This window comes from Dromaius novaehollandiae, chromosome 26, assembly GCF_036370855.1.
Source record: "Dromaius novaehollandiae isolate bDroNov1 chromosome 26, bDroNov1.hap1, whole genome shotgun sequence".
NCBI lineage: Eukaryota > Metazoa > Chordata > Aves > Casuariiformes > Dromaiidae > Dromaius > Dromaius novaehollandiae.
Window position 1 is genome coordinate 8,006,273 of NC_088123.1, and position 23,927 is coordinate 8,030,199.

Here is a 23,927-nt window from a genome sequence, read left to right on the forward strand (position 1 = left end):
ACGAGGGGCCCAGGCGTCCGGGCCTGCCCAGCCAGCACCACCAGGGCGGGAGGAGCCGCGCCGAGGCGGCAGCCGGGCCCCGTCCCCGAGAGGCCCCCCCGGGCACCGGGCGGCGGCCGGTCTCGAACCCGGGTCCCCGCGGCGCTTCTCCGCCCCCACCCCCGGCTCTGGCGCGCCCTGGCGGCAGGCGGGCGCGCGGCGGCCGGAAGCGGGCGGGCGCGCGGCGATGGCGTCACGGCGGCGCCGGGCGGAAGCGGCGCGGGGCGCGCGGGGGGCGGCGAGCGGGGCGCGTTGCCCGGGAGACGCGCGGGGCCATGGCCCAGGTGGGCGCCATCGCGGCGCTGGCGCTCAGCTTCGTGGCCGCCGCCTTCCTGTCGGCCATCCACAAGATCGAGGAGGGGCACATCGGCGTCTACTACCGGTGAGCGCCCCCCCGCCGCCCCGGCGGCGCCCCCCCGTCCCTCGCCCTACCCCCCTCGGCGGGCCGCGCCGCCGCCTGACGCTCTCCGTTTCCCTCCGCAGCGGCGGGGCGCTGCTGACCTCCACCAGCGGCCCCGGCTTCCACCTCATGCTGCCCTTCATCACCTCCTACAAGTCGGTGCAGGTGCTGCTGCGCGGCCGGGGCGCGGGGCCGGGGCGGGGGGGGCGGGGCTCCGGGGCCGCGGTCCCCCCGCCGGGGCAGTGGGAGTGGGGGGCCTGAGCGGGGGGGGCTCCGGAGCCAGGCCCGCGGTTCCCCCCCCCCCGGTTGGGGCAGTGAGAGCGAGGCGGGGGGCTCTGGGGCTGCGGGTCCCCCCCCCCGGCCGGGGTCGCAGGACTGGGGGCGGGGGTGGTGGGAGAGGGGGGGCTCTGGGGCCGGGCCCGCGGGTCCCGCCTGGCCGGAGCAGGGGACCTGGGTGGGGGGGTCTCCAGCTGGGGTGGTGGGAGTGAGGGGCCTGAGCGGGGGGAGGGGGCCCCTCGTGGCCGCCCCAGCGGGGCTCCACGGGCACTGGGGGCTCCTGCATCCGCGGGAGGCCGGCGCCACGGAGAGCCGGGTTCCCGAGCCTTGTTTCTGAAATCTTTCTCCACTCAGACCACGCTGCAGACAGATGAGGTGAAAAACGTCCCCTGCGGCACCAGGTGAGCTACGCTCCTACCCCAGCTCCCTATCCCTGCAGGAAGCTGTCGGGGCCTCCCCCTTGACTCCAGTGTGCTTTAAAACATGTAGATTTGTTCCAACAGACTTGATTTCCCTCCCCAGCCCCAAGCAAAAGCAGCGAGACCCGCTCTCTGTTCCTCTGAGCTAACGAGTCCTGCTGAGCCCGAGCGGGCGTCTCGAGCGTCTCTGCACTGCTTTCCCCTGCGCTTCTGTGTTCGGAGCTAGCGCAGATGATGCTGACGGGCACCTCTGTAATCTCATTGTTGATTTAGTTAAGTTTCTGCTGGGAACAGGCTGCGTTTCAGCTGGCTGCAGAGCGCTTTCCAAGCCTGACCTTTCCTGCAGCAACTTACGTGCACAAATTAATACTCTGAAACTTGCACTGTCTTTGTGGAGAAGTTGTCTCTGTTTTGCTAGTCTGAGGACTGAAGCAGAGGAAGGAAGTGAATGTCTCACTGCCCCAGGAGAGCTGGAACTAGGAAAAGGACTCGGGAGCTTGTGTTTCTGTATTGTAGCCACTAGAAATTGATTTTTCCAAACCTGGGCCCACATACTGGGATACAGTTCCTAAAGGACGCTAGCAGCTAAAACAGGAGGCTGGTGCACGGAGCGGGGCGCGGGGCTCTGCTGTAATGTCGCAGCGTGCTGCACCGAGGGCCGTAAATGTTGTGCTCAGCCCACTAGAGGGGAGTGTCTTCTGTTCAGCAGCTGTCCGGCTGCACAGGCAGAGCGTTCGGCTGCTAGTGAACTTCTTCATTTTTCTTTTTTACCTTCTTTTTGCAGTGGGGGAGTGATGATTTATTTTGACAGAATCGAGGTGGTGAATTTCCTGATCCAAAGTGCAGGTGAGTTCCTCCCTCTGACCCTGCAACTCCTCGCACCCAACATCCACGTGACTTTGCTTTCCCAGAGTTCTTTGTGCTCCTGCTGCTGCAGGATGAGCTTAGGAGCTTGTGCGCGCTTGTGCTTTCACTGATTTGGGGCCAGGGAGCGCTGCTGGTGTTCCTCTGTATGCCTTGTAAAGCCCCTACTTCCCGGGGCTTAAACCTTTTAACTAGCTCTCCCAGGCACTCGCATGTTTATTGTTTCTTTCACATACTTGTTCTGTGTTACTAATTGCTTCGTTAATACCTGAATGTCATCTATCACTTTTATTATCTGTGTTATTACAGCCCCACTGGGCTTTGCGCCTCAGTGAAGAGCTTCTGTTTTGAGTAATGAGACGTGCAAGCACTAGGGGAGACGGGGAGTCTGTGAGCAGAAGGCTGGCGCTGGGGCACAGAGTGAATGACCCACGCGGCTTTTTCCTCAGACCCTTTTCTTTTTAACATCCTGTTGTTTACGAGTATTGTATTATTTCCGGGCTCGTCAGCATCCTGCTTTGAGACCTCGGTCATGCCCCAGCTTCAGGATCCCCTCCCTCCGCTGTGTGTGGGCCCCGCGGTCTCCGTATTCTGCTGCTCAGACACAATCCGTGTGTACCACCTTCCTGACAGACATCCGCAGATAATGTGGGGAGGGCTGGTACCACTTGGATATCATTCTTTTTACAAAGCATGTGGTTAGTGTGTGATGTACTGCTAGCGATAATTAAAACTCCCCTGGCAGAATACATGAACAAAGAGCTTGTTTGCCGTGCGGGCTTCTCTTCTCTGGTGGGCGCTTCCCTGTTTCACTGACTAGCACCGCATCTCTTGCTGAAGTGACTGAGCTGTAAGCAAGCATTCATTCCCATCTGAGACATTCCCCACCCCAGCTGTTAACACCGGTTTCACTCCTTCTTTTGTAGTATACGACATAGTGAAGAACTACACCGCTGACTATGACAAAGCTCTCATCTTCAACAAGATTCACCATGAGCTGAACCAGTTCTGCAGCGTCCACACGCTGCAGGAGGTCTACATTGAGCTGTTCGGTGAGCTACCCTGCGACGCTAACTCTGCAGGCTCACTGCTGGGTTGATGGTTCCTTGAATGATGTTTCTGACAGCTGTCTGCGTGGTCTGTCGATACAGAAGTCACTACCCTGTAACTGGGCTTTTACATATTAATCATACGTGCTCTGTTGTGAAACAGGATTGTTAACCAGCTATGGTTATTTACTTCTTGTTGCCTTCCAGTGCTGAGGGCTTCAGTGTATTGTAACGAAAAAAAAAGTCAGAAGTAGCGGGGAGTTTTAGAGGAGGAAATGGAAATTCTGCTGTGTGATTTCTGTGTTTAGGTAATGTGACTTGTTGGAGCAGTCACAGAGTTTGCTAGTCCAGATGCAAAAAACAGTCCTCTCCTTTTTGCTGTCACAGAAAGTATGAACATGCACTCACTGGCCTATGGATTCAATCAGCTTTGACGTGCCCGTTGTGGCAGCGCCTGGGCACAGCGAATGAGCGTTAGAAAACAGCCCTGCTTGGCGAGGGCCTGCTGACCTTCCATTCCTCTCTTCAGACCCCTTGGAAATCAGGCAGCATAGATGCTTGGAGAGCACATTTTAAGCTACAGTCCAAAACAGAGTGGTGGTTTCCTGGTAGAAATAGGCCGCTGCCAGTGCTGAGTGTTTTGTTCATTGCTTTGGAGTGATGAGAAATCCCTTCCAGCATTTGGGCGGTATAACAGTGCTGGCTGTAGGCAAAGCATTGCTGTGAACAGTTTGGACCCAAAATGGACTGAGTTCATGGCTGGGATTTTTCAATGCCAAGTCCTTGAGAGAACACAGGGAGGGTGCTTGCAAACTGTTCCTCTAATCAAACGGGGCTTTCCAAGAAGCTTGGCTGTCCCCTTTCTGACTGAGTCTCTGCATAAAATTTAGAAGCGGGACTCAGTTCCCCTCCTGTTCCTTTGTGGGACCGTTGGTGAGTGTTCTGGCTCTTTGCTGATGGACTCTCCAGATGTCAGCAGCTGCTGACGACAACTGCTTGAAATGACTCAAAGCCACTGACTTGCACAGAAGGAACTTGTATAAACTCCTGTGTAACTCTCTTGGTCTGAGCTGAATGTTTTCTGGCTCACAAACTATGAGTGGGGCACGGCCCATTAAAACAGACTTATGTCATGATCTGCTGCCCCCACATCTGCAGGCAGGTGCAGGAAACTGATAACAGCTGTTTCCTAAACTCCTGGCTGAACTGTATGTATTACAAATGTGAGTTCCAGACAGCTAAACTGGAACCAAAGCGAATAATAAAGGAGTGAGATGTGATCACTTTCAAGGCTGTTACATTTTTATTTTCCCTTTGCATTTCTCAGCAGGCCCCAACTGGAAACACTGCTATCCTTAGAGCTTTTAACTGCAGCAGGGTCTCGTTTTGTATTTCTTTTTGAAATTTCGTAGATATCTTGAAGCTAATTTTTATCCATTGAGCCAAACAGATCTAGCTGATGAAATTTCTGTAGTCTATTAAAATAACTAATGCAGCCATTTTACATTTCTGCCTTTCCAGTTTCTTTGTTTCCTGCTGGAACAGATGCAGTTCTTAATCATGATCTAGCTGGACCACATCTACTTGAGGATCCAGTTGGGAAGATATCACTGGGGAAGTGGGTTTGAGCACGAGTGTTTTATTATAAAGATATTATCTCTGGCTCAAACAGATCCTAAACTGCAGATTGCTGGAACTGGAGAGGGTTTTGTTTTATGCCTGCCATGTTTCTATAGTCTTTCCCAAGTGTTTGCATTGGGTACTCTTTTATTATTTTCCCTGAAAAGAGCTTTTGTGTTGTAGATGTGTGGCCTGTTGGGAAGGACTTGATCTCTGAATCTGTACAGAGTACAGACCACATCCCTGGCAGTCACACGTCTCCATCTGACATACGTTGTGTAGGTGACTTTGTCCCGGATCACATTCTCCGAGAAGACTCTTCAGGAGTCCATGAGTTCTGTAGCTCAGACCCAAGATATGCTTCATGCCCCCATGGCCACCCAGGCAGTGGATAAGTGGCTCAGTTGTGACAGGGACGTTGCCTCTCGGGATGTTTTGGAAAAGGCACTGCCTTCTCTGAGCCCTCTACCGTGATCAGCCCTTGCTGGCCCAGAGGTCAGAGTGACTTTGGTGTGGCTGTTTCTAATAGACCTGCATGTGCAGCTGACTTTTCCATGCAGTGCTTGGGTTCTTTGCATGATGAGTCTGTGAGGAATTTAAGTCTTCTAGAAGCCTCTAGAGAAGAGGGAGGGTTAGAAGCCTGTAAACAGAAAAGAAGAAGGTCCAGATTGCCCCATTGCCAAGAGATGCATGAAAATTGTTGGTTCTTTAATGCTTTGAAATGCTGCTCGATGTGCTGACAGAGATGGGAATGTGCCGTTAGCTCAGGGATGCTTTTTCTCAGCACAGCACCTTTATATCAAACTTATATTTGTATTTGCTTTCCAGGAATGAGAAATCTGAGTCACTCCAGCTAATTCAGTAGAATGCAGAATGTTGAGAGCAAGCTGCCTTTTGGGATTTTTAGTTACCTTTTTTTTTTCCCTCCCCCAATCAGATCAGATTGATGAAAACCTTAAACTGGCCCTACAGCAAGATCTAACTACAATGGCCCCTGGATTAATTATACAGGTAATTGGGGTTCCACTTTGAAATGTCTAAGATGAAGATCATAGGGAGGGGTAAGAGCTAAAAGGAAATAGGAAGCTGTGAGAAGTTTTTAGAAAATTGTTTTATAATACAGTCTTTGTTTAACTCCTTGAGGAATGAGAATGGTATCCTTCCTGTTCCTTCTTGACTCTGCTGTGTTGGGTTTCTTTTGGTATTATTCTGGATACTTGTTTAGCCAGGATATAGTCTCCTGTCATGTCAGGAGATCATTAAAGCTTACATTTGCTCTATGGAGTTTGGAGCTGGTCACAATTCCCGCAGCATGTAAAAGCTTTGTGTGGCAGAGCATGCCCCAAGTGTTAGCTCCCCCACCCTCTGCAGCCTCAGGGGCCGTTTGCCTTTTGATTGCTGGCTGCTTGCCTGTGTTTTCTTCATTCTCTCTTTCCAGGCAGTTCGAGTTACAAAGCCAAACATCCCTGAAACGATCCGGAGGAATTATGAGCTGATGTAAGTACCCAAGACCTGCATCTTTGTGTTACCAAAGGGAACCGGTCACCCAGATTAATGTGTTTTCACAGCATGAGATGATCAGAGTGCCCCTCTGCCAGGCACGCTCCCAGCCCCGTGCTGCCTCGCTGCCATCCAGGAAGGGTGCAGGGAGGCTGCACGGATAAGCTTGTCTGCTGCTGTAAGTGACTGGCAGATCACTGTGAGTTGGGAGGTATTTCTCCATTTTGCACATTTGGGCACAGAAATTATTTTCCTCGGGAGCTTGTTCCCCTTGTCACAGTCCCTATTTTAAAAAAAAGCCCCTCCTAGAGCATGTGAGTGACTGGCAAGTGGATAGAGTCCACCACTAATCCTGCTGTTTGCCTAGGTTTGAGAAACTGTTGATACAACAGGCTGAAGACTTGCAAAGCTTTGAAATAACCTTCTTTAATAGCACTTGACATCCTGATCCCTTTTCAACACTGAGCCAGCTGCCTTGTCATGCACTTGATCATTCAGAAATGCTTATTTTCTCTGAGCGCTCTGCCAACAGAGTCTGCATAGGCCAGAGTAAGATGCCTTTCTTCCTTCTTCCTATCCTAGCATTTGCTCTGACCTTTTGGTATCATGGTAAGTTGTTTGCACTGTGGTCACAGAATCCCAAATTGGCCTACTCTTATTTCTTGCCATAAATGCAGCTGGATATGTGTTGAGAGAGACTTGTTTTTGACTCCAGCTGCTCTTCCCTGACTGGAGGGAATATTTAAAAAAAAATGCACTTTCTTCTGAAACTTCTTTTTATGTGTACAGAACAGTAAGATAGAAAAGACTTAAGCCATGTAAAGTGTGTGGAGCCATTTTGCTAATAAAGAACGATTTCAAAGCTGTTTACTTCCAAATGAAGAAAAGTAAGCTTTAACATGAGAAAGAGAAGTTATAACCCTCTGTGGTGTAGGCAGGGCTTCTGTAAGATTTTCATTTCCTACTTTGTTTTAATAATTTCCTCATTAACAGTAACACATGCAACTTAGCATGTGTATGGTCAAGATGTACTTCTGTGACCTGCCCCCGCCAGAAGGCATTATGGGAGTAGCAGGGAATGTTTCACAGTGACCTTACTGAAAAGTGTTCTTTCTATGGAGGAAAGAAACAGACACTTCAGGTTAGGAAAAAGCTGTGTGTGTACATGTACACACACTCATTTTCCAGATTCCTGCCTGTCCTAAACGTGTGCTCAAAGGAGGGCTTAGCCAGCGTTGTATTCTGGAGACGATGGTAGGTCAAGCTGCTTCAGTAAGCTCACGTTTTATAGCTGCCTTCTTCTGGCTTACTAGGGAGAGTGAGAAGACGAAGTTGCTGATTGCAGCACAGAAACAGAAGGTGGTGGAGAAGGAAGCCGAGACGGAAAGGAAGAAGGCTCTCATTGGTCTGTATACCTCTGCCTGAAGGCAGAAACTATACAAGGGTGTGTGGTGGGGTAGGCAGCGAAAAGGGGAAACTCAGACATCTGGGGGAAGGTGTGCGCTTGGTTCCTCACTGGGTCTGAATGCCTCACTGCAGTTTGACGTTATCTGTGAGAGCATGACCACTAACTGAAATAGCATCAACCAGGCATTGTAGTAGGAAAGGCAGGAGCTAGAGTTACCAGAAGTTTTAGACCCTCTCTGACTTGCCCTGCGTCTCTTCCAAGTCTGTAGCAAGAATGCTTGTGTCTAAAGGTGTTGTGAATGTCTCTGAAACAAGAGATTCCTTGCATGTTCTCTGCTGTAAGTCTGTGCATTTGAACCAGACCTGCAACATGCTCATTTCTTGGTCTTGTTTACGGTGAGAGGAGACTATGTGCCTTTCTTTCTGTGTGGCTGAAGTATCTTTGTCCAGTTCTGTCTCTTATTGCACTTAAGAGCATATTGTTTGCTGCTGATCTAAAATTCTTCCAAAGAACTCAAAAACTTTTCAGGTGGCTTCCAGCTTTGCCCACATAGACAGACCCCTTCTGAGGGCTGAGAATATTTTCCCACCATTTATTCTTACCAGAAGAGGGTGGTAAAGATTTCCATGGGTGAAGTTGCTTCTGGCATTAGGAAGACTGTCACGACAATATGGACTTGTCTCTTTTCCACCTCAGAGGCAGAAAAAATTGCACAAGTTGCTGAAATAACTTATGGACAGAAAGTGATGGAAAAGGAAACAGAGAAGCGAATTTCGGAAATTGAAGGTGAGTGGTGAACTTTCCAATAAGTAAATACCCTGTAGTGGCTTTTATCTAAAGATCTCAAAGCAGTTCACGATGGAATTAAGTAGTTCTTGCATCAGTGCAGTGAAGTGTGAGTATTGACTGTGGTCCTCAATCTGATCTGATATTCACAAGGGTGCAGTTATTTGTCCAAAGTCATTCATTTTGGGCTCCTGTATATGGTTCATAACATTTCATGGCACCTTATGTAATGTTTTGTGGTTCTGAATACATGTGCCTGAATGCCGGAATTTTCCTGCCGTTTTCACCACCTATTTTACAAGGGAGTTTTTAGGTGGTCAGATTAGGGTGGATAGCAGAAAGCATTCAGCCTACTTGGACAATGGCAAAGTTTGAAAATCTCGACTCCAAATTTTTAGGTGCCTCTTCGTATAAGCTAAGCGCAGGAAGTATAATTGTCAACAAGTGTAGAGGAAGGGAACAGGGGCCTGGCATCTTCCTACGGGAAGTTCTGCCAGGCTTTGGATAATGGCAGCAGACCCTCGCAGAGGAGTGGAAGCATCCTAAAATATTACCATGAAATCTTGGAGGTGCAGTCACATCTCTTGAATATCTGCAGTAGCACGGGGTTGTGGAAGCTTTCTATCCTTTTCTTGCTTTTAGTGATTCTTCTAAAACCTGGACAGTTGTCTTTTTCTTTTTTTTTGAGTGAGAGAGAGAAGAAAATGGATTCAAATGTAGCTTTAGTTTTCAGTATAGTATGAAATACTTGGAAAACAAAATTGGGCTAGATACTCATTCTGGAAAAGCAGGGATCTGTCACATAGCTTCTAAGTCCTAAAGGTCAAGAGAAGGGGAGGGGGAGCTTTAGTACTCTGCTTTAACCAATAAATCCCATAATCTGTCTTCTAGCTGGTGTTTTGCTTTTTCATCCTCTTCTAGTGTTGCGGTTAGCCAGTTTTTAGGAACCGGGATTGGCCAGAGGCAAGAATAGGACTGTTTCTTTGCAGATCGTGCTTCTTAATACTTTTTCCAAGATGATCTTTCTAGGAGTTTGTGCTGTTAAGTTAAGAAGGTGTCCCCATACAGTGCCTTGTCAGGCAAATTCCAGGACATGACAAAGGGTCTGTATTTCCAGCTCACAGTAGCAAGGCCTTATTTTCAATTACGTTCATTATAGGCCCTGTCAAGCTTTGCAGAAGCCCACTAGGAGCCAATTAGAGCTTTACAGATCAGTAGCTTCTCATTAATAAGTTCTTTGCAGAAATACAAAGGTTATTATTTCATATAAACACATGTCATCAGGTGTTAGGCCTTCAATTCAGCTCTACCCAGGCAGACAATTTTCCTCTCCCTCATTCTTTCTAGTGTCTCTAACTGGGACCACTCTGGTTATTAGCCAAAAGAAGGGAAGTCTAAGGCCACAGCCACCCAATTGCTTATACTATTTTTAAATGTAGTTGTTCACAGGACTCCCAGCTAGTGTAGGCAAGCAAGTGGTTTATCCAGCTGCGCGACTCAAATCCAGACTGATATGTATTACAAATGTGTGTTGCTCCTTGTTATAGGGGGAATGTCAAGAGATCGCATCGAAGCAGACAGATAAGCTCGTTTTAGCCTTAACAGGATGCCCTGATACAGCATCAGTATTTTCAGATACGTAAAAGTCAGGAGGGAAGAAAAAAATAAAAGGAATGCTATACAGAAAGGGGAAGTATTTCTTCCTTAAATGTCTTTGTTTTTTCCTTGCCTATGCTTCTACTCTAACAGTTAAGGAGGTTCAGTATCCTGCAGGATCAGATTCTTACACAATTGTTGATATTGCAGAGAAACAGCTCTCTGACATCTCTCCAAGGGGCTGAGTCTGTAAAGGTTAAAATTTCCTGGCTCTACATGCCAGACTCTTAACCTCAATATCCCAGACAAAATCCCATCTGGGGAATTGCATTCACTGCCATAGACTTCATCTGTAGATCAGTCTGACATGCTGTTCTTGGAGTCCTGTGCAAATGTCGTGGGTAAATACCGCTTTTGTAATGAAACAGTTGCTGTGTTTTCAGCACAAGAGTTTAGTGGCTGGCTAGAGAAGAAGAGAGTGTATTCAGCCTGTGTGACAAGAGCAGTAATGAGAAACCTATCTTTATAAAATGCTTTGAGGTTTTCAGTCACAGATACAACTTATTTTATAATATCATCCTGTAACATTTTAGGAAGGAAAAGTAACGAAAGATCCCATTTCTGGGTTTCCCATTTTGTTCCACCTTCCCCTTGTTGTATGCATCCTTTACAGTTTAGCTGTGGTACTGACCACGTTTTTAAAAAAAAAAAAAAAAAAAAAAAAAATCCAGCTGCAAACAATACTAATGTGGCTGAAAATAAGAATCTGAGTGTGGGAGCCTATGGGTTTTTTTTTTCCAGATGCTGCATTTCTTGCAAGGGAGAAGGCAAGAGCTGATGCTGAATGCTATACTGCTATGAAAGTAGCCGAGGCTAACAAGGTATTGATATTTCCTTATGCTGTGGCTGAAGCAGGGCTCTTTACGTTAGGTCGTATAGAAGCACTTAGCAAAAGGGCAGTCTGTGTTTATTGTTTGCTTGTGTCTGATTGTTCAAGTCGAAAAGCAAATCAAAGCTAGCTCCTCTCGGAATGAAACAACAATGATATTCTTACTTGCAAATTCATTTTCTTTTCTAGACAGGCAAATTTATGTCAGGATACACAAAATATCTGGTCATCTTGGGAAACAGCTCTGCTAGATTGTGATGGGGCCATGGCTCCCTCTGTAGATAGAATATCAGTTTCAGTGTTGCCCTTTCACGCTGTTGTCATCAGAAATGTTGATCTGTTTCAATCTGCAAGCTGGCGAGCAATCAAAAGCAGGGAGATCTCTAGAGTGACAGATACATTTAGAGTAGACAAGCGTTCAGTAACGAACAAACGGGGCTGCTTTAATCCGCCAAGCTAATTAGCCTGGCAAAGCCTTGTTCCTGCTGGAAAAAAAACGAAACTAGAAATAGAGAAATTATATGGATAGAACTGTCAGGCTTATTATTGCCTATAGTGAGTTCCCAGGACATCCTGGCAGGAAGACTTTGTTTTGTATGGGTCAGTGAGAATGGACAGAGGTCTGAGATGTTTGTGCACAAGTTTTGTCCTAGTTATTCCATTCTTTCTGTTATAATGTCATTATCCTGAAAGAATGAGTTCTGTTCTCCAAAACAGACTTTTCAATCTACCCCGTGGGGAGAAAAAAGCCAGTTGTATTTTTCTTTCCAGTAGCTTGCATTGCAAGAGCTTTCCGTGAGTTATGTGCTTTAGAGCATCTACGTCTCTGTGGTACATTTGGATTGAACATTCCCTCAGCTACTTCCATCACTTTCTGATTTTGCCATTTAGTCACTGGGATTTAGAGCATGGCTTATATTGGCTTGAAAAAGAACCTTCTTCTAGATGCTCCATCTTTTCACTTGGAAGAAGTATAAGCGTGACTTCTAGTGTTTTGGAAAAGTGGACTCTTTGTATGCTTACGACAGAAACTTGGTTTCGAATAAATCTGAGCTGTTGGTGATCTTTTTTTATTTTTGTGCAGCTGAAGTTAACTCCTGAGTATTTGCAGCTGATGAAATACAAGGCAATTGCAGCAAACAGCAAGATATATTTTGGCAAAGATATTCCCAACATGTTCATGGACCATGCAGGAAGCCAGACCAAACTTGCAGATGGACTGGCAGAAGGAATCCATGACGATGATGGGGCAGGAACCAGTGAGGACACAAAACTGTCTCATAACATCAACTGATCTTGCAAGATTTCTATTTTCTTTATATGAAAAGAAACGAGAACTGGGAAGTTCCTTTTTGTTTCTCCCTTCCTGTACTGAGAGAGATGAATCAGACTTAATCCTGTCAATCTTTTGTATGACAATTAGATGCAAGGACTTTGGTATTTACGGGGTGTTTTTTCTGGTGACTTCTAAGCAATCAGCTCCAAATACGTACTCTAGATGCACCTCTCCCTGCTAATGGTCAAATAGACCAGTTATTCTGGAGAGGCTAGAGGGAAGACATCTTTGGGCAATCTGTTCTGCAGCCAACTTAGCTAGGTACTTAATTTTGGAGTGAGGTGGTTTGTAGCAGTTGGAAGTAAAGAAGGTTTGGGGTTTTGGAGGGAGGGGGAGTTGCTGCTACAATTTTTTTTTCTTGTTGGAAATTTCCAGTACTTTATTTCAAACCCCTTTTAAAAAAAGGTGCTAGACTTTTGTACACTAAGCATGTCTGCTTGAAGGCCCAGACATTGTCAAAATGGCAAGTCACTGCCTGTCGTAGGGGACACTGTGACTTTCCTAGCAGCCTGTGTGTATGCTCCAGGCCCATCCTGAGCGTGAGGCGTAACAAACGCATGGAACCATCTTTTACGGAGGGTTAAGCCAATGTGTTTCGCCTTGGTAGGGCAGCTAAGAGCATGTGCAGAGTGAGTTACAGAAGTTCAGCTGAAATATTGCAGGTTACCTGGTTAGCATGGCGGGGGGAATCTAAGCCTTAGACCAGGTGTCACAGAGGTTGTGGCCCAAACTATTCATTTTCCACATCTTAACACTGGTTTGTTTTCCATTTGTCATGTTTGGGAAGGATTAAAGGGACATCTCTATTCTGTAGTTCTTGCTGGCAGTTTATCTGCTAGGTCAGGGGTCCAGGTATGATGATGGAGGCAGTGTCCTGCCAGTGTCTCACTGGACTTAACATTCCAGTGAAATCAGACTGGGAACATGGTACTTCTCACAGTCTTCACATTTAGAAAAACTAGAAAGGAAAGGATTTTTGTGTCATAGACCCTGATTTTGCAAATAGCCATGCTGGCAAGTAACTGCTTGAATGACTAGTCCCGCAGTCATTACTTTACATTTACTGCCTATTTGCAAGACCAGCTGGATTTCAGTGCTTACAGTGTCTTATTAGAAAGATGATGTTCAGGTATGCTGAAATGAATGGAACAGAGTTATTGTTTTTTCAGAATAGACCTTGAGAGAGGAAGATCTAGTAGCAAAGGACATAAATTATACTGAAAAGTCACAGGGCAAAGGCAAGAACTTATGTCTGCACTGTTCAAAGAGAGAATTTCCTTTTTTGTTCAGAACAATGCTATACAGTGTACCTTTCATTGCAGAACACTGACTAATTCTTCACATACCAGATGCAGAGAGATAAAAGACTTTTTGATTTACATGTATGCAAAACTTTGAGGAAAAAAGCTCAGGGCCAGAGCAAACATCTGTGTGTTTTTGGTTTTTTTTCTCTCCCACCTAATCCATCTGTCACCTGGCAGGAGAGTCTGTTTATTAATTGCTGTTTTAATTTGCAACCCATATAATAATATAAAATGATACGAGTGTAAATGTTAACTTAGTTGTCAGGGACTGGCCTATTGCATTTACAATCTGGTGCTGCAAAGCTTGCTACCTACCATACTTGGTTTCACTCTTCAGTGTTTTAAATACGTTTTTGGTTTTGTTTTTGTTTTTTTTAATAAGGCAGGCACAGTAAGGTACAAATCTGATGAATTTCTAGTGCCGGTTCCAGTATTTTCACTTCTTTCTTTTTAATTATTTTTACTTTTGGGATGATGACTATTCATATTTGAAAATTCAAAATAAGATACCATCAGTTACTGCTGGAGAAAAGTCCCATCTCCTATAGGTATTGTTTGCGTGTGTTGGAAAACCTGAGCTCCATAATGAAAGCTTCATCTCCAAACCTACAGGGGACCAGACAGCAGTCAAAAAATTGCACCAACAGGTAAATAGGTAATATTACTCAGTTTTATAAATAGGTTTCTGCAGAAGATTATGAAGAGGGAATAGCAAAACTTTCAGCATGAGGTAGTAGTACCTAACACTTTTGAGGGTCGTCTAGTTTGGGATTGTTCTACATTCATGTTAAGATTTCCGTTTAGTAACTATCTACTTTAGTCAAGTATTTTCACAAATGAGAAGACCCAAACAAACCAAAGTGGTATTATAAAGTACGCTTTTGTATAACTTTACTGTAAAACAGCAGTTTGGAATAAATAGGTCTTAAGGATTTTTATTTTTTGTTGAAAACATTGCTATTAAAGTATTCCTTTGCAGGGGAAATATAGAAAAAGGAGTAACCAGTATTAATTTCAAATGCAGATTTTTAAACCATCATGGGAACCTTTATGATTCTTCATGATAGAAGATTAATTACTGCAGTAGGAGAGATAACAACATAGAATCTTGTAATTTAAGCAAATCGTAATAAGAATTTAAAGAAAAAACAAAGTTGAAATCGTACAGATTTTTAACAAGCCAAAATTCATTCTCTTTTTTGTTCAGATTCTTCATTATATATTTAATTTTTTGAACCTTCCAGAATAAATTTTTCACTGCGTGTAAATCTTTATTCCATATATCTCTTTAACTAACATTTTGTCATAATTTCCATAATCAGCAAGCTCGAAATGAAGTCTTGAATTTTAAAACAACTTAACAGAGACAGTGCAGGTGTGTGGCACCGCAGTTATCTGGGAGCCGGTGGCAGGAGCAAGGTATAGCGCAGTCTTTGATATTCTGGTGCATTGCATTAAAAGCCTTTTTATTTTGGTATTTGCTCTGACAATAAACTGGCCTTCGATTTCAGTTTTAGTCTTTGTCGTGGGTGACCCTTAACACGGCGCGCAGGTACATTCGCAGGGGAAGGTCTGCGGGGCCCCGTCCCGGCGGAGGAGGGAGAGGGCGGCGTCACGGGCTGCGTCCGGCTGAGTGAATCGGGGGGAAAACGCAGGAACAGGACCCCAGGTGGCAAATGCCTGGGATTTGGTGAAGCTGGGACAACCCTTGTCGTGTTTTTCCAGGCAGAGGGCAGGCGCCTTCTGGGTGTTTTTCACCAGCTGTGTAAATACTGTCACTGCGTAGAGTGTGGGGAGGGAGGGCAGCTCTGCACATTAACGCAAATATTTTGGCTGATGGGCTGCAGGGTCCCCGCTGCCTGCGGCGGCTGCTGCCGTGGGGCCCGGCCCTGCCGTGGGGCCCCCGCGCTGAGTGCGGCCACCAAGGGCCTGAGCCAGCACCCCCCCCCCCGGCTGGGCACTCCGACCTTCCCAACATGGCGGCCCGCCCCCGCTGCCATTGGCCGGCGAGGCGCGGCGGCGCGCCCCCATTGGCCGCCGGCCCGGGCGTGGTGGGGGAGGAGAGGAGCGGCGCGCGTGTGTGGCGGAAGGCGGCGGGGGGCTGCCGGGGATGTGGAGAGCGGGCATGGCAGCCGGCGAAGGGCTGGGCCCGGCGCTGCGGGCCGTCACCGAGCGCGTGCAGCAGGCGGCAGCCCGGAGGCCGCAGGTGAGGGGCGCCGCGCGGGGGAGGCCGCGGGGCCCGGAGGGGGAACAGCTCTTGTCTGCGTGGCGGCAGGCCCCTTCTCACCATGGCGGCGGGTCCTCCATCACCATAGAGACTCCCCCCCTTCACGAAGACAGGTCCTCCCCCACCATAGAGACAGCCGCCACCAAGACACGGAGACGGATTCCCCCCCACCCCCATCATCATAGATATAGGCCTCCGAAAATGAGGGCAGGCCCCCCAAGGTAAAGACAGACTATTCCCCTCAACACCATAGAGACAGCCCCCCAAGACCATGGAGACAGGTCCCCCAGCACCATAGAGATAGGCCTCCCACCGTGCGGACAGCCGCCCCAGCGCAGGGACAGGCCACTCATGTCCACGGTGGCCCCCAGGCTGTGGGGTGGCCTGGCATGGAGGTGGCCTGGGGCTGGGGACTGGGCCCAGCCCTGGCTGCCGAAGGTCCCCGGGGGCAGCTGGAGCCGCCCCTGGGAGCCCTCCCTGACCGCCGGGTGCTCCCCGCAGGGACTCCCGGCCGTGCAGCCCCGGCTGGTGGCCGTCAGCAAGACGAAGCCGGCGGAGATGGTGATCGAGGCCTACAACCACGGGCAGCGCAGCTTCGGGGAGAACTACGTGAGTTCGCTGGTCCGCGGGCGAGCAGGCGGGGCCGTGCGGCGAAGCCGGTGGCCCTGGGCGCGCAGGTGCCACGCAGCCGGCCTCCGACAGCTGCCTGCCTCCCGCTCGCACAGTGCGTGCGGAGCTGGGCTCGTTTGTAGCACGAGGGCCCTGGCCCTGTGTTTGCTCAGGTCCGTACGGATCACAGGAGCACCGGTTCTAGAGATACCGTACTTACAGTGTGACCGTGTCGTGACGCAGCTTTAACAAAACACTCCCTTGAATTCTTTTAGGTTCAAGAGTTGCTAGAAAAGGCATCAGACTCCAGAGTAAGTACATGGCTTCCTGTACGTGGTTTTCCTTGCGTAACTGTGTCCTGGGGTGCATTCAGCAAAAGTCCTATCTTTTCGGTTAGGTTAGGAACCTGGGGATGGAGGCTGCTTGACTACTTTGGAAAAAACTTCTTGTTTCTCTAGATAAACGGTGGGGGTCAGTCCTAGCTTTTTGACGGTTCTCCCTTCCCCCTCCTTGCCTGGTTCACTCCAGAGGATCCCGTAGACACGTGTGCCTTAGTCACAGAGCATCTGCCTGAACAGTGCTTTGCCTCTTGTGCTTCCTGTATAGGAGATACCCAATCCCCATTTAAAGAAATGGTAATGACTCAGTTTGGGGCAGGGAGAATCATTCTATGATTCTTCAATTACAAAAGAGCTTTGCCTTCCCCGTCTACCTTGTAACATTCTGCTGCCGCAGTCCTGACCCTCTCCAGGCTGTGAAGCAATCTGAGCACACACCACAAGCGCTGCCTGAGCTGCCTCTTTCAGGGTAAACAAAAGAGGACTGGGCATCTGGAATTCTGTTTGTAGGCAAACTAAGACCCAAATATTGCCTGGGGGAAGAGGGAATTATCATTCAGACCTGATTAACTGTTCTTTTCTGTTCTCAGATTCTGTCGTCTTGTCCGGAGATTAAGTGGCATTTTATTGGCCATCTGCAGAAAAACAACGTCAACAAGTTGATCGGTAAACTCTATTTAACTTTATGCGCAATAGTCTTCCAGTGTTCACACAAATAATAACCTCATTCATCTGTTTATATTGCTGATTACAAGCCAGAAAGAAATCTGATTAGCAAATGAAAGAATGTGATACTGCCCCATTTTTCAGTCCTAGTTCAGTGTGTTTGTTTTCTGTTGCCATAGTCTGCTGCTAACTGTGCATGGTTGCAAATATATTTGTGCTTGTGTCGCTCAGGCAGCATGAAGCCTCTGATTCAGAGGGGCTGGTTGTCCTTTGCAGTTTTGACAGCATAAGCTGCTCCTGTGTTTGCTTGTTTCCCTTGAATTACTGGACGAGGTTTGGTCCATTGAATCATGCTGTGCTTTCACTTTGTAATTAGCTTGTTCCAGAAGGTTTTGGTCTTCTGGTGGTATGTGGCCCTAGGGAGCTGACACTTCACAATACAGTGCCCTCTTCTCTTCTCTCTCTCTTACGCACTTCTGTATATGAGCATGAATATCACGCTCCACTCGTGCAGCTCACTAGCTTATTGGGAAGCTATACAAAATTTCTCACTTAGTTGCTATATTGTTTTACCTTTCTAACAAAGATGCTAATCCACAGATTTTCCCTGTCTCTCCCCAAAAGGATGCGTGCACAGTCATTATGAAGGGAATTATTAACCGAATGCTATGGTTGGGGAAATGAACACTGTTGAAGTGCCTTAGCTGCAAGGTTAAGAACAGGCAGAAGACTGTGGCAGTTAACTCGCCAGTGTCCGTCTCTGAGCCGGCTGAGTTCTAGACACAGTGATTTTTGTGCCAGTAGAATTGCCCTCACCTTGTCTTTTTTCCCTAGCCGTCCCTAACCTGTTCATGTTGGAAACAGTGGATTCTGTGAAGCTGGCGGACAGAGTCAACAGCTCGTGGCAGAAAAAAGGGTCAACTCAGAAACTAAAAGTCATGGTGCAAGTTAACACTAGCGGAGAAGACAGTAAGTGGCGGGACACTTTTTATGGTGATGTGCAGGTTGTCCTGCTGACTTGATAGGTAAAACAACCTGTGTGGGATGGGTTGCTTTGCACTCTGTAAGAGCTTCTTTGAGCTAGAAACTCAGGTTACTCTCAAAAGCCAGGGGAGGAATGCTTCTAAACCAGGTAGAGCCACCAATACAGAGAAATGAAGGGAAAATTAAATGCTGTAGGATTTGCAGTCATCACTTTATTCATTTTGTTTTATATTTGGCCTCAGTCACGCCACAACCAAAATGTTTCAATTGCCGCCAAGCATGTGAGGCTGGAGGGTACCTGTACAGGAAGGTTTTTTATGCAGTTTTAACAAACCTAAGATGTACACATGGTCTTATATTTAAAAGCACAGAATGCAAAAGAAAGGGGAAATCTGAATAAATGGAGACTGTCCATTTACTTTAGGGTTGTTTGTTTGTCTCTTAGCCTCAGTATTTCTAAACACAGCTCGTGGTTGGCCCGCTGGTCTCCCCACAGAGCAGTGCTGTGGTCAGAGCTGTCGGTGCTGAGTGTCATAGCAGGACTCTAACAGTGTCAGCTCCTCCGTTCTATAACTAGTTGTGCTTTGGGACAATAACAAGCTGCTGGGGGCTCTTTCGCTTGATGCTCCTTCCAAGGGAGCCCAGACTGGCTCAGTGTTCTTTTTTGCCCATGTGGAGAGGAGTTTTGGTGAAAAGGCTAATGAGAAATCCAATCTGATCCCCTTCTGCCTGGCTGTGGGGGGGGGAGTCCCCAAGCTCTGGCAGAGCTTGGCACGCATCACCTTTTTATTTATTTTTTTTGCGCCAGGTAAGCATGGCCTGCCTCCTGGAGACACCGCAGCAGCCGTGGAGCATGTCATCAACAAGTGCCCAAGCCTGGAATTTGTGGGGCTGATGACAATTGGCAGCATCGGCCATGACCTTAGTAAGGGGCCGAATCCTGATTTCCAGGTAAGAGTTTCTAGAAGAAAGCTGCGTGCGGGGGGCTGCATCAGGCAGAGGAATTGGGTCTGTGTTCTTTGTCTGTCATGCTGGTGTGATAACAGGATATCTTCAGAAGATGTGTAGGCTTGTAAGTATATGTATTGTCAATAATGTAACCTGTAACGGGAAACCTCCGGGCATTCTCACAGTGCAGTAGAGCAAGCATCATCAGGAAGTGTGGGAATTTCCCATTCTGTGCAAAGGAGACTTCAAAGAAAGGCAGAAATCACAGTCTGTGAAACCTTGATAATGAGTTGCTGTGGTTGTCGCAGAATGTGCGATCCTCTCTTCTTTCCTCCCTTCTAGATGTTGCTATCTTTGCGGCAGGACGTGTGTGAAAAACTGAACCTCCCCGTCGAGAAGGTGGAGCTGAGTATGGGCATGTCCACAGACTTCCAGCATGCAGTAAGTCTGGTTTCGCTCTGCCGCCCTTTCTCTCAGGAGCTAAATGTGCCATCGCCAGCAGCAGGCACCCAAACGTCTAGCCCAGGCCTCATCCAGATAGGCCTTGTAGGCCTCCCCTTGGATGGAGATCCTGATGGTGCTGTTCTGTGAAAAACAGCTCTCCTGGCCCTGGCATAGAGCTCTGGGGATCAAAATAGACCCTTGTTGTAGCTGCGGATGGCGAGTACACGGGGAACTGTCCCTCTGTGACGTGGCGAGCATCTAGATTGTTTTGGGCAGTGTTGGCAGGCAGGTGGTAGCCCTGTATTGAACTGTGTCTTTCTGTCTCCTCTTCATAGATAGAGGTTGGATCCACAAATGTCAGGATTGGAAGCACAATTTTTGGAGAGCGAGATTATTCCAACAAAGCAGATGGTGGCAAGGCCCTTGCTGAAACTGAAGGTAAAATGGAGGCCTTGACAGTGCAGGGTCATTAACCGGGGGAAAAAAAGTGGCCTCGACAGAGGACAGATGATGGGAGACCTCACTATGCATTCTTACCTCCCTCCATGTCGGCACCTGATCATGATGGTGAGAGGAAATTCCTCATAATAGAACAGAGGCCAGAAATGCCTCATAATTCATTGTGATTTTAGAGTACCCAGAGAAACTGAAATTTTTGTAACCAGCAAATGGTAAGAAAAATTGTGCTTGAAAGTGACTTTAGTATCTTAGCTACTTCAGGCTGATTAAGAACAATTACTTTTGGAAAACTGGGTTCAAAAAATAATTATTTATAAGAATGGAGTTGCTAATGAACAAGATGTATCCACGGCAATGTCAGTGAATGTTTTCACTGAGGAGTAAATTCTTCATTAACAAGTTTTAATTTTGCCAGAGACCTATAAATATTTCCTTTCCTCAAGTGAAAGTTTTGCACGTGATCGCAACTGAGTGGTTGCTTAAATAGAAGGTACATGACAGAGACATACTGTAACACTTACTGGCTCTGAGCGGCACTGAAGGGACTATATGCATTTCAATTGAGGATGAGTAACAAGCACATGAGGATGAATAAAAAACAGTTGCCAGCGTGAGTTCATGGCGTAATGTTTTGGATGCAGACTGCAAGTCACTGCTGACTTTCACCATTGGTGACGTGTCTCCTCGTATCTTCTGGGATGCTTTCGACCTTTCCCATCCCCTCTTGTGAAGTGTTTTTGGGAGTTATTTTCATCCTGCCTAGTACACTAGTTCTTGATGCTGTAAGTAATTTTTGATCAGAGCGGGGCTGTTCTTCAGGCTCCTTGGTCTACCTTTGGCTTGCTGTTGCTTTCCCAGGCGAGCCACTTAACCATTTGGTGCCTCTGCTACCCCGTCTGCATCTGTAAGAGGATAATAACACTTGCTCGTCTCACAAGGGAGCAGTGAGGTTTGCTTGTTCGCTAGAGGCCTTTGGGGGAAAAGTAGTTCAGAAAGTAAAGTATTATTACTGCACTGGGTTCTGGGTTCCTGAAAAAATCCTTTCACCACTGACAGAGTTTCTAGACTGTGTCTTAACACATTTAAGCACTGGTCTAGCCTTTTCCTCTCCTGAAAGAGGGTAACAGGACTTTTCCGTTGCAGTAGCTGTTTCACTAAGATGCGAGCAAAGCTCCTGTATTCTGTCGCGTGCTATTTGGCTGACAGTAGCCACATCACATCTCTTGTAATGTGCATTACAACTACCTGTTCTGGGTTCTTGTGTGTTGCTAAGAGCAGGAGACATTGATTGCCAGCAGAAACACCCTTCCTTGACTTCTCTATGTGTGTGTGTGTGGTTAAATCTAGCTGCTGGATTTACTTTCTGACTCTAAATGCTGAATGTAAATGAAAAGAGTAAACTCTAACACCAAGCTATCGTAAGCACATGGTTTAAAAGGAACGTGCAGTCTGAGCTGCCCTCCTCAGAGCTGCACCTTGTGTTGCTTCATAGTCTAGTGAAAACTGGTGAATTTGAATGCCATCTGTGCCAACTATAAAGCTATTAAAGATGTAATTTTTATGTTCCAGTGTTGTGAATAAATGGCCTGAGAGTTGTTGCTGAAGATGTTTCCCTAACCTGGAGTTACTGTTTAGTGAGACTTGTTACTCTTGGGGTGGAGGAAAGGAGCTTGATTTGAAAGACAGCTGAAACACAGCTGTCAAAGAAAGTGGAGCTTTCTTTGATTAGAAAGGGAAAAAAACACTGCTGAGATGTCGATGGAGTTAGTTATTTCTGGAAAAGCCCTCTGGGTGGCACTGCTCCCCAGGTCTAGGGCATTTCCAGCCCGCTGAAGGAGGGATAACCGCTCTGCTGCTTGCAGGGGGCAAGTACAGATCAATAATTAGTCTTGCAAATAACTGTCTTTCTTTTTGATTTGAAGGCTGAAGTTAATCCTTTCCTCTTCCAGTTCTTCCCCCGAAAATTACTTGAGCGCCTGCGAAACACACTGACCACAGATTTTCATGTTTGAAAATTTCATAACATCGGAAATAATTGTTTGCTTTGCTTTGTTTTGTTCTGTTAAAAAAGTGCGGGGGGGAAATCGGGACACCCATTCCTCTGTCTGAACTTGATTCAAATGTGTAAAGAGTTTCAGTGTTTGTTTGCCAAAGAAACACCATTTGTAAAAGTTGGCTACAGCTCTCCATAGCAAACATGGAATAAAAATGATCTGTTACCTAACTTACAAAGTTAGCAGAGTCTTGGAGCAGGCAGCTCTGAGCCTGAGTGGATGAGCAGGTACGTGCTGCCCTGCTCACAGCTTACTGATACCTGTTTTCAGCTAACTCGTGGCACCAAGATGAGCTGCTGTTGTCACAGTTTTCTGTTACAGAGCACAGAAGAGTGACACTGTTTTATGTTGGATTTCTATGAGAATTATTTTGCTTTATGGCTCACGTTCCCTCTTGCTTTTCCTCTCTCAGGCATTTTGTGCTTATTTTCTGAGTTGAAACTGAACACTAGCGAAGCTTAATGAAGGGGTAAATGGTATAAACTGGCAGGTAAGAGCTCACAGGTTGCTGCGTGGCAAGGCAAGGTTTGTCCTGGATTGGGGGCCCTGGAGGTCTAACTGCGCAGTGGTATTTGAGGAGCAGACTGGTCACAAAAATGCATGGTCTTCTGGTGTTCTGATCTCTGTGCTTCAGCCCACGTACGTACTGTCTGCAGAAGATGCTTAGGGCTCTCTCGGCCCTGACACCAGCCGCCAACGCGGGACCGTGACAGAGCTGTGCGTGTCTCGGGTGTGCTGGAGTGCAGCGGGACCGCTCTCCTCTCCAGCCGGGTCGCAAAGGGCTGTGCAGGTGGTGGCCCGGGTGTTGCGACTAAGCAGCAGTGCCTGCTGCCGCTGCGGTGGCTGATGTTGCCGTGTGACAAGGTGCCGAAGCGGGGAGCAGAGCAGCGTACGGTTCTGCTCCCTCGCTCTGCGGCTGTTTCTCTCACCACCCCCCCGCTTCCAGCAGGCTTGCTGCTTCCGACCACGTCGCGTGCGAGAGCTTTGCTTCGCTCCTCGCGCTGCTTGCTGAGCCTCCCAAACGGGTGCGGCAGGCGGTGCCCACGGACGCTTTCTGTTCCTCCCGCGCCCTGGCACGTACCTCCGTTCAGAGCAGGGAAGCTGCCTCTCCTTGGCGCCTGGCCGCGAGGGTGCCGAAGCCGGCGGTGTCCGTGATGGTGGACACCTGTCCGGGGAGAGCAGGGCTGAGACCACCCACTCGCTTCACAGGGGTCACCCAGCAGATGGTAACTTTTGGCCACTGGAGTGGAGCCAGCAAGCTTGAGATAAAAGGCTCCCTGGCCTTTTAATGAACCACTCCCCTCTCAGGCACCTCGGCCCCCTGCAATACAAGCTTTATTTACATCTATTAAAAGCACTTGGCTGGTTTATTGAAGCAGCAGTGCTCTTACTCCCTTTTCATAGGGGCAGTGTCACTGTCAATATTTGCCTTGGAGGAATACATCCAGCAGACTAAGGCTTGTTTTGTGGCCAGATGGACTCCTCCTCCCTCGTGATTTTACATGCTCTGCGTCTGGCCAAGAATCTGGCTAATGGTCACTTCATAGCGCCGCGTTCTGCAAAGTCGCAGCCACGTATTTCCTAGAAGTCCCATGAATTAACACTCGTTTCCATGCTCCCTCCAGTGCACACAATAACCGCAGGAGTGGGATTGACCAGACAGCCCCGATGGTCCTCTCTGCCTGGGGACAGGCTCCTGGCAGGCTGGGAGG

The 23,927-nt window shown here is 47.7% G+C and overlaps 2 protein-coding genes across 5 annotated transcripts; both read left to right on the forward strand.

The window, feature by feature from the left end:
* Positions 1–210: 210 nt before the first annotated feature.
* On the forward strand, positions 211–14,996 carry ERLIN2 (ER lipid raft associated 2). Of its 2 annotated transcripts, none has more exons than XM_064497905.1 (11): positions 211–421; positions 523–594; positions 1,070–1,116; positions 1,919–1,980; positions 2,925–3,050; positions 5,605–5,678; positions 6,106–6,164; positions 7,481–7,572; positions 8,272–8,361; positions 10,759–10,838; positions 11,931–14,996. In XM_064497905.1, the coding sequence occupies exons 1-11, from the start codon at positions 227–229 to the stop codon at positions 12,138–12,140; spliced, it is 1,107 nt and encodes a 368-aa protein (XP_064353975.1). In that variant the 5' UTR covers positions 211–226; the 3' UTR covers positions 12,141–14,996. The 2 variants fall into 2 exon arrangements, with proteins under 2 accessions (XP_064353975.1, XP_025978149.2); XM_026122364.2 differs by having other exon boundaries at positions 229–421; positions 523–604.
* A 528-nt stretch (positions 14,997–15,524) lies between these two features.
* PLPBP (pyridoxal phosphate binding protein) lies at positions 15,525–22,385 on the forward strand. 3 transcript variants are annotated; one of them, XM_064497907.1, is made up of 9 exons: positions 15,525–15,692; positions 16,215–16,322; positions 16,598–16,633; positions 17,251–17,326; positions 18,161–18,295; positions 19,119–19,261; positions 19,601–19,699; positions 20,038–20,140; positions 22,084–22,385. In XM_064497907.1, the coding sequence occupies exons 1-9, from the start codon at positions 15,597–15,599 to the stop codon at positions 22,086–22,088; spliced, it is 801 nt and encodes a 266-aa protein (XP_064353977.1). In that variant the 5' UTR covers positions 15,525–15,596; the 3' UTR covers positions 22,089–22,385. The 3 variants fall into 3 exon arrangements, with proteins under 3 accessions (XP_064353977.1, XP_064353976.1, XP_025978102.1); XM_064497906.1 differs by having other exon boundaries at positions 22,111–22,385; XM_026122317.2 differs by having other exon boundaries at positions 15,526–15,692; positions 20,038–22,385.
* The last annotated feature ends 1,542 nt before the right edge of the window (positions 22,386–23,927 follow it).